This window comes from Euleptes europaea, chromosome 2 (genome assembly GCF_029931775.1).
Source record: "Euleptes europaea isolate rEulEur1 chromosome 2, rEulEur1.hap1, whole genome shotgun sequence".
Classification (NCBI taxonomy): Eukaryota; Metazoa; Chordata; class Lepidosauria; order Squamata; family Sphaerodactylidae; genus Euleptes; species Euleptes europaea.
In genome coordinates this window covers 4,236,062-4,251,350 of record NC_079313.1, presented here as the reverse complement: position 1 = coordinate 4,251,350, position 15,289 = coordinate 4,236,062, and the positions used below count along the sequence as shown (strand labels likewise).

The 15,289-nt window shown below is 49.9% G+C and overlaps 1 protein-coding gene across 1 annotated transcript in view; it reads left to right on the top strand.

Moving 5' to 3' along the window:
* Positions 1-15,289, top strand: part of PIP5K1C (phosphatidylinositol-4-phosphate 5-kinase type 1 gamma) — a 53,652-nt gene that overhangs the window by 15,686 nt on the left and 22,677 nt on the right. The window contains exons 3-12 of the mRNA XM_056867641.1: positions 1,526-1,660; positions 2,205-2,335; positions 3,935-4,052; positions 5,037-5,189; positions 7,066-7,365; positions 8,665-8,870; positions 9,125-9,208; positions 10,108-10,156; positions 11,810-11,894; positions 13,125-13,286. Coding sequence (XP_056723619.1) covers positions 1,526-1,660; positions 2,205-2,335; positions 3,935-4,052; positions 5,037-5,189; positions 7,066-7,365; positions 8,665-8,870; positions 9,125-9,208; positions 10,108-10,156; positions 11,810-11,894; positions 13,125-13,286 — 1,423 coding nt within the window. The remainder of the gene's footprint in view (positions 1-1,525; positions 1,661-2,204; positions 2,336-3,934; positions 4,053-5,036; positions 5,190-7,065; positions 7,366-8,664; positions 8,871-9,124; positions 9,209-10,107; positions 10,157-11,809; positions 11,895-13,124; positions 13,287-15,289) is intronic.

Sequence of the window (15,289 nt, the reverse complement as noted above, 5' to 3'; positions counted from 1 at the left end):
TGAACACAAACACTTCAGTGTTCTGTGTGTATTAAAAACTGCCGAGTAGAAACTCCGGGGTTTTTTCTGGACTGGTGTAGCAGCACAAATTGCTGCCTGCCAGTTTTAGCCTTTGTAACATTTAGCTGTAAAATCTGACTGGAGGCTGTTTTGAACACTGAGCCAGACAACCGTGATGTGGGTTCCCTGTTAAATGCTGATGTCTTCCCACCACTTTATCCCCACAAACGTGGCACCTTGGGTGTCCCCCCCCTAAATTTCCATCCAACACATATTAAAAATATATATATTAGTGTGAGAGCAAGTACCTTGACTTTAAATAGTTACATCTGTTTGGTTTTATTCTTTAAAACATACACGTTTGCTGCAAATTTGCCCTGGTCGTTGAAAGCTTCATTTCTGTTTCGTATTTTCTAATTGTCTTGTATCAAACGTTTTGAAAGCTGTCCGGTTTGCGTGCTGGATTTAAAAAAAAAAAACTTGTTAGCTTTGATTATAAATGTAGATTGATTGAGTAGGAAGGACAGGCCAGGAAAGAGAAAAAAGCAGCAGGCCGCAGTCTCTGGAACACGAGCTCAGCATTGCCGGTCACAAAGCCGTGGAGAACTGGCCCGTTCCCAGACGGTCACACGCCCAGCGCAGGTTATCCACCGTCGCCAAAAGCTCTTGTTGTTCCCGTCCAGAAGTAGAACAGGGCTAGAGGCCGATAAGCTGTTTTTTCTATCCAGAGCGCCCTGGATGAGAAAGGCATTACAGGAAAGAAGCCAACGCCAGGGCAGGGGAAGGCCGACGGGGTTGCTGTGGAACTGAAAATTAAGCGTGGAATCTGGCATATGGGTGTGCAAATGAAGAGGGTTCTAAGGAGCCAAAGGATTGCAGTTTTCATTAGAAGTAGAAGAAGAGTTGGTTTTTATATGCCGACTTTCTTTACAACAAGCAGGTCGAATCTTTGGAATGGGGAGGCCCAGACAGTATAAGGCGCATGCCCTGCGCACTCTGCAGCCGGTGCTCCATTTGTCAAGTTGCCACACCCTAAATCTGACTAATTTACATGCAGCGGGATATTCTGTTTGCTTTATAAACTCCAGGGACAAATTCAGTCTCTGCAATCTATCCTCAGCTGAGTGAGAGAAATGTACCGGCTCCCCTCGTCACACGGCATTCCCTGGAGGTCAGCCGCAGGCCCCTCCGCAACACTCTCACCTTCCACGGGCCAGCTTTCTCCTGCCCCAGGGACTGGGTTTTCTTTTTTAGCTCCTGCTCACCTCAAGCCCCATGGCTCGAGTGGTAAGCTGCAGTACTGCAGTCCAAGCTCTGCTCACGACCTGAGTTCGATCCCAACAGAAGTCGGTTTTAGATAGCCAGCTCAAGGTTGACTCAGCCTTCCATCCTTCCGAGGTCGGTCAAATGAGTTCCCAGCTTGCTGGGGGTAAAGGGAAGATGACTGCGGAAGGCACGGGCAAACCACCCTGTAAACAAAGTCTGCCTAGAAAAGGTCAGGATGTGACGTCACCCCATGGGTCAGGGGACCTTTACCTTTTACACCTCGAAACCTTTCCTTTCTCAGGCACCGTTCCTGACGGGGCAGCCGGGGGTCGGCCAGGGGAAGAAGATAGGCCACCGGGGAGTGGACGCCTCAGGGGAGACGACGTACAAGAAGGTATGTACTTTTTGGTGTGTGTAGGGGGGGGCGGAATGCTGGAGACTCAGAGGTCAGGGACAGGGAGGGAAGCCAAAGACTAGCCTGCCTTTTCTCTCTCTGTCTCTCTCACTCTTGGAGAGGGTCCAGCTGATAGTGAACACACAAAGCTGCCTGATACTGATATCAGTTCCCATGTGGGACCGCAAGGAGGGCATGAAGATGAACCTCTTTTTTTAAAAGGTGATGCTCAACCGTCCGCATGCTCAAAAAGAAGAGTAACGGAGTATAAAGATCATGAATCACATCCTGCCTTGCTCTGGGTCCTCCCAGGGGTAGTTGTTCTGCCCATTCTTGTCCTTCCTACTTCCAGGGACAAGTGGACTTTTCAGCCGGCTGGGGACGGCAGCAGATGTGACCGCTTCTGTCCTGGGGGTGCCCGGCTCAGCCTTCCACCGCAAGAGCCTCTTCTTCCCCAACTCTTCTTGTGTTACATTGTCACCCAGACTTTAGAGAAGGCCCCAGACAGCTTCTGTTGACAAATGTCCCTTCTTGGCTTCCCTAGACCACCTCGTCCACGCTCAAAGGGGCCATCCAGCTCGGCATTGGCTACACCGTGGGGAACTTGAGTTCCAAGCCGGAAAGAGATGTCTTGATGCAGGATTTTTACGTAGTGGAGAGCATTTTCTTTCCCAGGTAACGTCCACAGAGGGTGAGCCGGGAACTTGCGGGTAGGGTAGGCTAAGAGAGAAATCTCTAGCTGTGGTGTAAACACTGTTCTCGCGTGACTCACCATTAAAACCTTTGACCTACTCAAAGGAGGTCCAGGAAAGTGAGGGAAACATCCAGTGGGTGTGTGCGCTAGTGCCAGCTCTGGCGTTATTGATATCCACCTACAAAGATCTTAGAGCTGGGTACGTGGTTCTTCCCTCTTCTGCTTTATTCTCGCAACAAGAGCCAAGCGTGGTGTAGCGGTTACGTGGCAGGACTCCAATCTGGATAACCACGTTCGATTCCCCACCCCGCTACATGAGCGGCGGACTCTAATCTGGAGGACTGGGTTTGGATCCCCCACTCCTCCACATGAGTGGTGGACTCTGAAGAAACGGGTTCGATTCCCCACCCCTCCACTTGAGCGGCGGACTCTAATCTGGAGAACCGGGTTGGTTTCCCCACTCCTACACGTGAAGCCTGCTGGGTGACCTTGGACAAGTCATAGTTCTCTCTGAACTCTCTCAGCCCCACCTACCTCACAAGGTGTCTGTTGTGGGGAGAGGAAGGGAAGGCGATTGTAAGCCACTTAGAGGCTCCTTATGCTAGAGAAACCCGGGGTATAAAAGCCAACTCTTCTTCTATACATTATTCTGCAAGAGTGACTTGCCTGAGGTCACCCAGCAAGCTTCCTGGGAGAGTGGGGGTGAGAGAAACTCAGCCTCCCAAATCCTACTCCAACTCTGTAACCATTATACCACTCTGGATCATGTAGAAGTGATGGTGGAAAGTGAAGCTAAGCCACAGCCAACCCATGGTTGACCCCATAGGGTTTCCAAGGCGAGAGATGAACAGAGGTGGTTCGCCATGGCCTGCCTCTGGGTAGCAACCCTGTACTTCCTTTTTGGTCTCCCATCCAAATTCTAACCAAGGCCAACCCTGCTTAGCTTCCGAGATCTGACGAGATCCAGCTAGCCTGGCCCATCCAGGGGCTTGTAGAAGTCCTGTTAGTTAATCTGATGTATGTGTGTGAACACATGAATCTGCCATACACTGAATCAGACCCTGGGTCCATTAAAGTCAGTCTTGTCTACTCAGGCTGGCGGCAGCTCTCCAGGGTCTCAGACAGAGGTCTTTCCCATCACCTACCTGCCGAGTCCCTTTTAACTGGAGATGCCAGGGATTGAACCCAGGACCTTCTGCACACCAAGCAGATGCTCTACCACTGAGCATCAGCCCCTCCCAGCGTGGTGTAGTGGTTAAGACTGGTGGTTTGGAGCGGAGGACTCTAATCTGGAGAACCTGGTTTGATTCCCCACTCCTCCACATGAGCAGCGGAGACTAATCTGGTGAACTGGATTTGTTTCCCCACTCCTCCACATGAAGGCAGCTGGGTGACCTTGGGCAAGTTACAGCTCTCTCCGAGCTCTCTCAGCCCCACTCCACCTCACAAGGTGTCTGTTGTGGGGAGGAGAAGGGAAGGTGATTGTAAGCTGGTTTGATTCTTCCTTAAGCGGTGGAGAAAGTCAGCAAATAAAAATAAACTCTTGTTCTTCTCTTTTTCTTGCCTTGTTTCCCATTCAGCGAAGGCAGCAACCTCACGCCCGCCCATCACTATCCTGACTTCCGGTTCAAAACCTATGCGCCCGTGGCTTTTCGCTATTTCCGAGAGCTTTTCGGCATTCGCCCAGATGATTATTTGGTAAGCCTGGCTCTTCCTCCCCGGACTTTTCCCAGCGAAAACCAGTCATGGGACACGTAGCCGAGGCGGGGGAGCCCTCGTTCTCACTGGCGTCGTTCACTGCCTGTGCCCACCCTTCAATGGGCTCTTCCTTGTGGTTTTCAATGCATTAATGGTTAAAAGGTTGCTGATAGTAGACGTGGAGAACAGCACAGATGTAGAGAAAAACAACTTTATCTGTCTTTGTGGTTTCTTAAGCATTTTCCCTGGCTTTCAAGTCTGTTATGATAATGACCTATTTTTGTCTTTGGGATTAGTAAGCCTTGAAGATGAAAGTGTGAAAATTGGGGATTTATTTTGAGAAATTATATTGATATCTATGTTTGTGCGTTATTTCCTATGTCACCTATTTGTCTGACATGAGATCATGGTTAGGGAAAGATGTTTATTAAAGGGACATTTTGTCCTTTTATGTCTTTTTATGCCTGAGAATATTGTAGAATTCTCATAACATTTTTTAATGATTCTCAAAGCAATTTTCAGTTTTGGTTCTCAACATAATTGGTTCTCAAAATAATTGACCTCTGGAAGGGTATGTAAAGGGACTTAAGATTGTAAGAGGTTGGATATTCTTTGCCAGGCATGGTTGCATGCTGTCTGTTCGAGAATTATCCCTGGCATGACACAATGATGGGTATGTAATTCTGTTGTATTTTTCATTGTAATTTTTTTTACTGTATTTCGGATCTGTAGTAATTTGTTAGATTTTTCCATGTAATCTAATTTTCATTTATATTAGTGGGGTTTTTTTACTTCTTTATTAATAGTATTGAAGCAATAACAATAAAAAGGAATTTTAACACAATTCAAAGTTGCATCATTGCTTGAAGTGGCTGGTTAAGTAAGATAACGAATTTTTTTAGTGAAATACGAGATCTAGAAACATAGCCACTTATCACAGCAATTGACTACTTCACCTTTTTTCCTTTTCTTTCTGTCCTACAGTATTCCTTATGCAACGAACCTTTGATCGAACTGTCCAACCCTGGGGCCAGCGGATCCCTCTTCTACGTCACCAGCGATGACGAGTTCATCATCAAGACCGTTATGCATAAAGAGGCGGAGTTCCTTCAGAAGCTTCTCCCAGGATACTACATGGTGCGTGGCAGAATCCGCTTCCTGGTTTGCCGTTAGCCTAGAGCAGGAAGGGTCTCTTCTCCTGCCCCGCCCTTCCAGGGTTGAAGTTGAAATGAAGAGTATATTGCAAGGAGCTTAGCGTAGTGTAGTGGTGAAGAGCAGTGGTTTGGAGTGGTGGCGTCTGATCTGGAGAACTGCTTTTGTTTCCCCACCTGTCCACATGAGTGGCGGAGGCTAATCTGGTGAATCAGGTTGGTTTCCCCACTCCTCCACATGAGCAGCAGACTCTAATCTGGAGAACCAGGTTTGATTCCCCACTCTTCCACATGAGCGGCGGCGGCTAATCTGCTAAACTGGATTTGTTTCCTCCTCCACATGAAGCCAGCTGGGTGACCTTGGGCTAGTCACAGCCCTTAGAGCTCTCTCAGCCCCACCTACCTCACAGGGTGTCTGTTGTGCGGAGGGGAAGGGAAGGCGATTGGAAGCCGGTTTGATTCTCCCTTAAGTGGTAGAGAAAGTCGGCATAGAAAAACCAACTCTTCTTCTTAGACTGAAACTACAATCTAAACACGTTTCAGCCCCCCCAGCCTTTGTCAGTCGTCTAATACAATCGCTTACCACGCACACACATACATATTGCAACAGGTTATAACAATATTAAAACAGTATTATAACAATCCGGGTATGTGTTATAGGGATGTATTCCAGTTTGACTCTGTGCCCGATATATTCTATAAAATTACAAGAGTCCACTGCCATGGAATGCATTCTACTGGTTCTTTTCTGGGCCACATTAGCCTTCCATACAAGGTGTGCGTACCAGTATCAACCAGGTAAACAGCCAGTGATAGAATCATAGAATAGAATCATAGAATCATGGAGTTGGAAGGGACCACCAGGGTCAATGCAGGAATTTCACAACTATCTCCACCCCCCACACCCCCAGTGACCCCCTACTCCATGCCCGGAAGCTGGCCAAAATGACCTCCCTCTCATCATCTGCCTAAGGTCACAGAATCAGCATTGCTGACAAATGGCCATCTCTCTCAGCCTAACCTACTTCATTGCTTTGGGCCAGTCATATACTTTCAGCCTAGCCTACCTCGCAGGGTTCTTATGAGGATAAAATGGAGGAGAGGAGATGGATGTAAGCCACTATGGATCTCCACTGGGGAGAAAGGTGGGCTATAGAATAGAATCATAGAGCTGGAAGGGACCTCCAGGCTCATCTAGTCCAACCCCCTGCACAAGGCAGGAAATTCACAACTAACTCCCCCCCACACCCCCAGTGACCCCTACTCCATGCCCAGAGGATGGGAAAAGAAACCCTCCAGGATCCCTGGTCCATCTGGACTGGAGGGAAATTGCTTCCTGACCCCAGAGTGGCAATCAGCTTCACCCTGGGTATGTAAGGAAGAGCCATGAGGGCCAAACACTGACGCAACCCTTCCTGTCCTCCCTCTCATGATCTGCCTAAGGTCATAGAATCAGCAGTGCTGACAGATGGCCATCCAGCCTCTGTTTAAAAACCTCCAGGGAAGGAAGGAGAGCTCACCAACCTCCCAAGGAAGCCTGTTCCACTGAGGAACCGCTCTCACTGTTAGAAAATTCTTCCTAATGTCTAGACCAGTGGTTCCCAAAGTGGGCAGTATCACCCCCGGGGGGCGGTGGGATTACCTAGGAGGGCACTAAGAGGCAAGGGGGCAGCAGGGGGGTGCTAGAGGTGGCCCCCTTTTAACTGTGTTGTTGCATAGGGTAGGGGGTGCTGGGGTTGAGTTTGTGGAACCAAGGGGGGGGGTGGCCCAAAAGGTTTGGGAACCACTGGTCTAGATGAAAACTCTTTTGATTTAATTTCAACCCGCTGGTTCTGGTCCGACCTTCTTCCCCTCTTCAACAGAACTTGAACCAGAACCCACGGACTCTACTGCCCAAGTTCTACGGTCTCTACTGCGTCCAGTCTGGAGGCAAGAACATCCGGGTCGTGGTGATGAACAACATCCTGCCCCGGGTGGTGAAGATGCACCTGAAGTACGACCTGAAGGGCTCCACATACAAGCGCCGCGCATCCAAGAAGGAGAAGGAGAAGTCGAGTCCCACCTACAAGGACCTGGACTTCATGCAGGACTTGCCGGAAGGCATCATGCTGGACACGGACACCTTCAGCGCTGTGGTGAAAACCCTGCAGAGGGACTGCTTGGTGAGCAAAAGGGGGGGGGCGGGTTTGCCAATTAGCAGTACAGAACTGCCATGGTCGTTGGGGTTGCCAGGTCCCTCTTCACCACCTTCTTCTTCGGGGAGGGGCTGTGGCTCAGTGGCAGAGCATCTGCTTGGCATGCAGAAGGTCCCAGGTTCAATCCCCGGCATCTCCAGTTCAAGGGACTAGGCAAGTAGGTGATGTGAAAGACCGCTCTGCCTGAGACCCTGGAGAGCCGCTGCCGGTCTGAGCAGACAAAACTGACTTTGATGGACCAAGGGTCTGATTCAGTATAAGGCAGCTTCATATGTTCATATGTTCATCTGCGGGAGATTTTGGGGGCGGAGCCTGAGGAGGGCAGGGTTTTGGGAGGGGAGGGACTTCAGTGCCATAGAGTCCAATTGCTAAAGCGGCCATTTTCTCCAGGTGAACTGATATCCATCAGCTGGAGATCAGTTGTAATAGAAGGAGATCTCCAGTTTAGGGTTGCCAGGTCCCTCTTTGCAACCAGCAGGAGATTTTGGAGGCTGAGCCTGAGGAGGGCGGGGTTTGGGGAGGGGAGGGACTTCAATGCCATAGAGTCCAATGGCCAAAGCGACCATTTTCTCCTGGTGAACTGATCTCTGTCTGCTGGAGATCAGTTGTAAGAGCGGGAGATCTCCAACTAGTACCTGGAGGTTGGCGACCTTAATGGTCATGCACAGATCTGCGTTCTATCAAACTTGAACTCAGGATTGACTCGGAGATATAAACATTCTGTCACACGCTGGACACGCCCCTGACCCAGCTTGCTCGGACTTGGTGGTGAGGTTCTGGGCTGCTGGAGCCTCCTCATCCTCAGACCAATCTGAGGGGGGTGTCTGAGCTTGACTCCCCCTCGGTGGATGCGAAGGTGTGGCTCTCTTCCTTGGCCTCAGCTCCTGTCTGGCCTTTTATTACCTTGCTGGCTAGCCAGGCTCCGCCCCTTCGCCTCAATCCCCGCCCCCCCCCGGAAGTCTATAAAGGGCCTTGATGCGAGGGCTCCCATCAGCTCCTCCTCTGGCCGGCGTTGAGCTGCATGCCGGGCGGAACCGTCTTTGCCCTGCCCTCGCTCTCCCGGCCATCAGCTGTTTGGTGGCGGCTGGGGCTATGAGTGGCAGCAGGCCGATGGAGACTCATCCGGCTGTGTCTCTGTCTCCTGGGGTGTTGGCGTTATCCCGGTCCGTCGTTGTCAGGCAGCTCCGTGAGCCGAGGCCCGGACCGGTTTCCCTGCTAATCCCTCTCGTTGTTTTGCTTTTGCCAAACGTGACGGTCGCCGCTTAGGTGCTTGAAAGCTTCAAAATCATGGACTACAGCCTGCTACTGGGGGTCCATAATATCGACCAGCAGGAGCGGGAACGGCAGACTGACGGAGCCCAGAGCGTGTCCGACGAGAAGCGGCCGGTGGGCCAGAAGGCTCTCTACTCCACGGCCATGGAGTCTATCCAGGGCGGGGCGGCCCGGGGGGAGTCCATCGAGACAGACGACACGTAAGTGGAAACGCTGGCTCGAACTGTGCCGCTCGTGTGCTGGTGGGAACGGTTCAGATATCACTGCTGGTCTTAGGTCTGTCTATCCGTTTTTATCCTACCCTCCCTTCAAGAAGATAATCAAAATAAGTAGAAGTATGGAAAGGGTGCAATAAAAGGTTCCTTTTCTGGTTGCCGTGACGTGATCGTGGCTCCATGCAGGAGATTTTGCAAGTGTACGTCTTTACTCGCCTGGTGTCTTCTCTCCTCTTCAGGATGGGTGGCATTCCAGCCGTGAACGGCAAAGGGGAGCGCTTGCTGCTGCACGTGGGCATCATAGACATCCTCCAGTCCTACAGGTAGGTTTGCTCTATGGCTGGACTACCGCAACATGCTCCGCTTGGTGCTCCCCCTTGAAGACTGCCCAGAAGCTTCAACTGGTTTGCTTACCTGTATGAGCTGTTACGAATGTATCTCACTGGTTCTGGAACCACCACCAGTCCGGTTCTGGCCTCAAGTTCAAGGTACTGGCACTCCACTATAAAGCCCTACACAAGCTGAAGCCCCCGTACCAGGGGTGTCAAACATAAGGCCCGCAGGCTGGCCCGACCCCTTGAGAGCTCTAATCCGGCCCGCGAGCCAGCCGAGGCAGGCCACCCCCCTCACTCTTGATCTGGTCTGACGACCAAGTGACATTTATATTATATCCAGCCCTTGTAACAACTGAGTTCGACACCCCTGGCCGAGTGTTTTCCCCTCGTGGTCCACTGTCTCCTGCCTCCTCTCGCCAGTGGCCACAGGGGATGGTCTCACCAGTCAAGTGTGGCTTCAATGTTCAAAGCAGCGTCTCTTGAACTTTTTGAGCCAGGGACCCATTTCTGTACTACTTCTGCTTTTGCGGTGGGGGGGGGGCATTGCCAAGTGAGCCCCACACTACTGCCCCCCAACATAAAACACAAGAATCTCATATTAGTTAAACGCTAATCACATTTAAAGGATGATCTGGCCCCTTGAGAGCTCTTATCTGGCCCTCGAACCAGCCGAGGCAGCCCCCCCCCCCCCCAGTCTCGATATGGGCTGGCGAGGCACATCCCTGCCCAACCAAGTGACCTATCATATCCGGCCCTCATAACAATTGAGTTCAACACCCCTGACTTAGGCCTTAATGTCAGAATTCCCCTTCAGGGGTCAGTTCAAATCTGCATTTTGTTCATCTGTCTCTGTCTCCCCCTTGCCCTCCCTCCCCCCGGCAATTCAGGTTCATCAAGAAGCTGGAACATACGTGGAAGGCGCTGGTTCACGACGGGGTGAGTTGTAGGTGAACAGCAAAGTGGGGAGGGTTGTTGACGGGGGTGGCCAGCGGCTGTATTCTTTGGGGCCACTTTGGTTTCTAGGAGTTGGGATAAAGGTACCCATAAGGTAAGGAATCAACATGAAACCATGGGCTAATATTGATACAAATGATTTTGTGAATAATATATAGTAAATTTAACACAAACACAAAATTAATAGAAATATAAACAACTGGTATGTAGCCCTGTTCTGTCCTCTATGTATCTGTGCTGAACATGCCAAATGAACATAAAAACACAAAATTACAACAGTGTGACAATATAACAATATACCCAAACAATATCACAGCTCAAACCAAACACATTTCGGCTGTGAAGCCTTCTTCAGTGGTCCAAATAATACAATCCTATGCCATATTGGAAGTGCATGAATGTATAAGAAAATTGCACTCCTCAGACTGAGTAAGCTGACATTTGTAAATTGTAAAGTCTAAAATTTGTTTATGCATATTTCATCCAGAGTTCCCTTTATAATCTTAGGCTCCTATAGAAGTATACCTTTCACAGTGCTCAGTCATCAAGATATGTTGAATTGGGTTCTGCCATGCACGCAGATCTCCCGGGTTTTGTGGCATCAGTCGCATGGCTGTTAAAAACAAAGACGGTAACGTTCCAATTTGGAGACCGTCTGTCCTTCTCACAGTTTGTTTCCAGGGCCTTTGTTCAGACATGATGCAAAACTATCATGGGTTTCTCACCACAGCTGGAGATTGGGAAACGAGTACAGCTTGCAGACGATGACTCAAACGTCTGCCTTGAGCAATGATGTCTTTGTTGCATTTGGCCTGGTGTGTAAACCCTGGTTTTGTTTAATGTCCAAACCTCTGGCAGAAAGTGTGGTGGGTAAAGAAGAAGAACAGTTGGTTTTTATATGCCGACTTTCTCTACCACTTAAGAAAGAATCAAACTGGCTTACAATCACCAGGTTTGATTCCCCACTTCTCCACATGAACGGTGGACATTAATCTGGTGAGCTGAATTTGTTTCCCCACTCTTCCACATGAAGCCAGCTGGGTGACCTTGGGCTAGTCACAGCTCTGTTAGAGCTCTCTCAGTCCCACCTACCTCACAGGGTGTCTGTTGTGGGGAGGGGAAGGTGATTGTAAGCCAGTTTGATTCCTTCTTAAGTGGTGGAGAAAGTCGGCATATAAAAACCAACTCTTCTTCTCCTGTGGAAGAGAAACTAATTTTCCTTCTCTCTGATTTGGACCAGCATGTCTTTTATAGAGTGATGCAACCTGCCTTGGCAGCCAAGAAAACGCAGGCCAGAGCTGGGTCTAAATGCTGGAATATTTTAAACATATATTGTAAAAGTGTTTTACGTGTTTTTAATTGTGTTTTAAGACCCTTTAACATTGTTATGTTCTTGCTTTTGCCATAGTTATGCATGTCCCTCTGCTTGTCTAAAATTGTAATGGCTTTTTAGCCTCATAAAATAAATTTTTTTAGAAAAAAGAAAGAACAGTCAAGGGGGCAGCTCAGAGTCCCGATTCTAATCGCTGCGGCTTTCCCGAGCGAAGCCTGGCCGAGAGTCTGCCAACGAGGCCTCCCAGGTTTTTCTCTTGCCTGCTTCATGCCCGCCCCCCCCACTCTGTCCATGTTCTGTAGGACACGGTGTCGGTTCACAGGCCCAGCTTCTACGCGGAGAGGTTCTTCAAGTTCATGACCAACACTGTGTTCCGGAAGAGTTCCTGTGAGTCCGCTCGTCATTTGGGAGGCGGTGAAACGGAGAGAGCTTTGCGTGAGCTGATGGGAAAGGAAAGGGACCCGGTGCCGCCTTCTGTTAGTTTTCCTCCTTTTCCCGTGCGGAGAGAGACGCTTTCTATTTCACCTCCATCCCCTGGAACGAGCGTTGATAGGTTTGGCAAACGGGCGAGCACAGGGGTGTCAAACATCTGGCCCACGAGCTAGCCGAGGGAGCGCCCCCCCAAAATTTGGGCAGGCGCATGGCTCGGCCCGACCAAGTGACATTTATGTTATATCCATCCCTCATAACAATTGAGTTTGAAATCCCTGATATAGGACCTTCGACCCCGGCACCGAATATCTCTTGTAGCAGGGGTGTCAAACGTAAAGCCCGAGGGCCGGATCCGGCCCCTTAAGAGCTCTTATCTGGCCCGCGAGCCAGCTGAGGCAGCCACAAAACCCCGCATCTAAATCTGAGCCAGCGAGGCATGGCTCGCCCCCCACCAAGTGATATTTATGTCATATCTGGCCCTCGTAACAAATGAGTTTAACACCCCTGCGCGAGTGTTTTCCCCCTCTTGGGCGACTGTCTCCTGCCTCCTCTCGCTGGTGGCCACGGCTGATGGTCTCGCCAGTCAAGCGTGGCTTCAATGTTCAAAGCAGCGTCTCTTGAACGTTTTGAGCCAGGGAGCCATTTCTGTACTACTTCTTCTTTTGGGGGGGTGGGGGCTTGCCCCCCAACATAAAACACAAGAATCTCATATTAGTTGATGCTAATCACATTTACAAGGTGATTATCCCTTATCCGGACATCTGATATCTGGACTGACTCAAAAACCGGATTTTTCGAGCCAGCATTCAGGCAGATCCGCACAGCCCGGCCATTGAGATTTCCTCAACAACAAACTGGTCTGAGGACTAATCAGACAGATAGATGGAAGGAGCACAATTTGGTCCTTGCCATCTTCATGTAAAAAGGGCCCCAGATGGAGGAAAGTCCCTTTGCCCTGAAACCGTGGAGGGTTCTGCCAGCGAGGCTGGTCCTTCTTTGAGGAAAAAGTGCAGAAAAGGGTGACCAAAATGACCATGGCGTTAAAGCGCCTTCCCTGTGAGGCAAGGGTAAAGCATCTGGGGTTTCTTACTTTGAGGGTGTGTGGAAAAGTACCCCGCCCTTTCCAAACATCTGTTCAGTTGGACTTCATTGTGGTTCTCTGTGTCTCCTCTTCCTCCCCTCCAGCTCTGAAATCATCTCCCTCCAAGAAAGGACGCGGGGCCTTGTTAGCCATCAAGTCGCCCGGCCCAATGGCTGCCTTCTCCGCCAGCCAGATCCCCCTGGAGAAGGACGAGGCCCCGTATGACCTCCGCGGGGCCCGGAGTTACCCGACTTTGGAGGATGAAGGTAATGAGACTTGTCCCCCATCCGGGCTTCCTCGGCATATCCTCAGCTCACTCGGTCTCTCCCTGTGGCCCCCCAGTGCAAACTACGCTGTCCCAAAATATTAGTGTTTCCTACCAATCTTTTTTTGCATTTCTTGCTGTGCTTTTCAGGTACTAAAGTTAACCACAAGAGAGGGGAAGGTAAGAGCGCCAGCTTGTCCCTCGTAGCCATTAGAAGGTTGTGCTGGAAGGAGCTGGTTGCCTCTTCCCTGCCCCGAGGCAATTGGTATCCTGCTTTCCCCCCTCGTATTGTTTTTGTATCCTGTCCCCCTTCCTCCAAAGAGCCTCGGTGCAGCATAGCCAGAGTTTCCTTGCTTTTTCTTATACCACAGCCCTGCAAGGTTGGTTAGGACGAGAGCATATTTCTGGTTAAGTTAGCCTAGGTCGTTTATGCATAGGAGTTTTACCTGAGCTTTGTTGCTCACTGGACCCACACCTTCCTGCTGGGAATCTATGCACCAGCAGTCTCCAAGTTCCAGTCAAGAAGCATTTCAGTCCCCACCCCTTCAAATGCTTCTTTGTAATTGGTTGTAGTGAGAGAAAAGTCCCCCCCCCCGGCTCGGAAACTCAATTGCTGCATAAAAAAAGCTTTTTAAGAACAAAACCAAAAAAAGGAGCTATCTGAAAGAAATGGGAGGGGGGGATCAAGTTTCATTTTCTTCTGCTCAGAAAGAACTCCCAGGAAGCAGGAAGCACTTTAATGCCCGCCCCTTGACATGCTGTGATTTGTGATTGTCTGTAGTTCTGTCTTGTGAGAGAAACCAAGCTTGTGTCCCGCGCTTTGCCTTATGCACGGGGATTTCACCCAGGCTGAGCTTGGGGGGAGAGGGAAGAATTAGGTTAACAGAGGGACAGGAGGTCCCGGGATTTGTGAGGGGTGGCAGCAAAATCACCTCTAATGGATGGGAAACTCATGCATAACTCCAAGGAACAACCAAGTCAGGCAGGGGGCGAACGTGAGTGAAAGTCATCCTTTTATAAACAACCCCAGTGACCTTCCTGGCCGAGCCAGAAATCTGAACCTAGGATTTCCTGGTGTAAGTCCAACAGTCCCTACTTTGCATGGGTGGAATTGTCACCTGGGAAGAAGAACAGCCCCCCCCCCCCCCCGCTGGTGACCTGAGGCCACTGTGATCAGTCTGCCACAATCCAGAGTAGTGCAGTGTGCCTCAAGTCCAGAACAACTAGAAGTACGGTCAATAACTCGGTAATCTACTTTATGGTATATGAGTATGTCAACTTTTCCTTAATTTTTTTTTAAAAGCACCACAATTTAATTTTCTAAATATTTCAAATTTTTCTGTTAAGCCAAAGGTTACATACTGAGAACATGAACGTTAGCAAATCACAAGAGGGAGGGTAGGAAGGGTTGAGCCAGTGCTTGGCTCTCTCGGGGCCCTTTCTTGGGGCCCAGGGTAATGCCAGTTGCCACTTTGGGATCAGGAAGCAATTTTCCTCCAGGCCAGAGTGGCCAGGGGTCCTGGAGGGGTTTTTTCCCCATCACCTTCCAGGCTTCCAGGGAGATGGTAAGCTCTCCCTCCCTGGAGGTTTTCAAGAAGAGGCTAGATGGCCATCTGTCACCAATGCTGACTCTATGACAGGCAGGCCATGAGAGGGAGGGCACCTTGGCCATCTTCTGGCCATGGAGTAGGGGTCACTGGGGGTGTGTATGGGAGAGATAGTTGTGAATTTCCTGCATTGTGCAGGGGGTTGGACTAGATGACCCTGGTGGTCCCTTCCAACTCTATGATGTATGTATGATAATGTAACGTGTAAAATTTCAAATTAGACTTTAAGATGGTAACGACTAGGTCTAGCCTGCCCCAAATTCCACCCCTGCTGTTGTGGTAACCCGGCAGCTCTTTGGAACCAGTAAATAAGCCAGTTTGTAAAAGAGGGGGAATCGTACAGAGCTTGTTAAAGGAGAACCAGATCATCTATAAAGCCCCTGGGCTGGTAAAAATA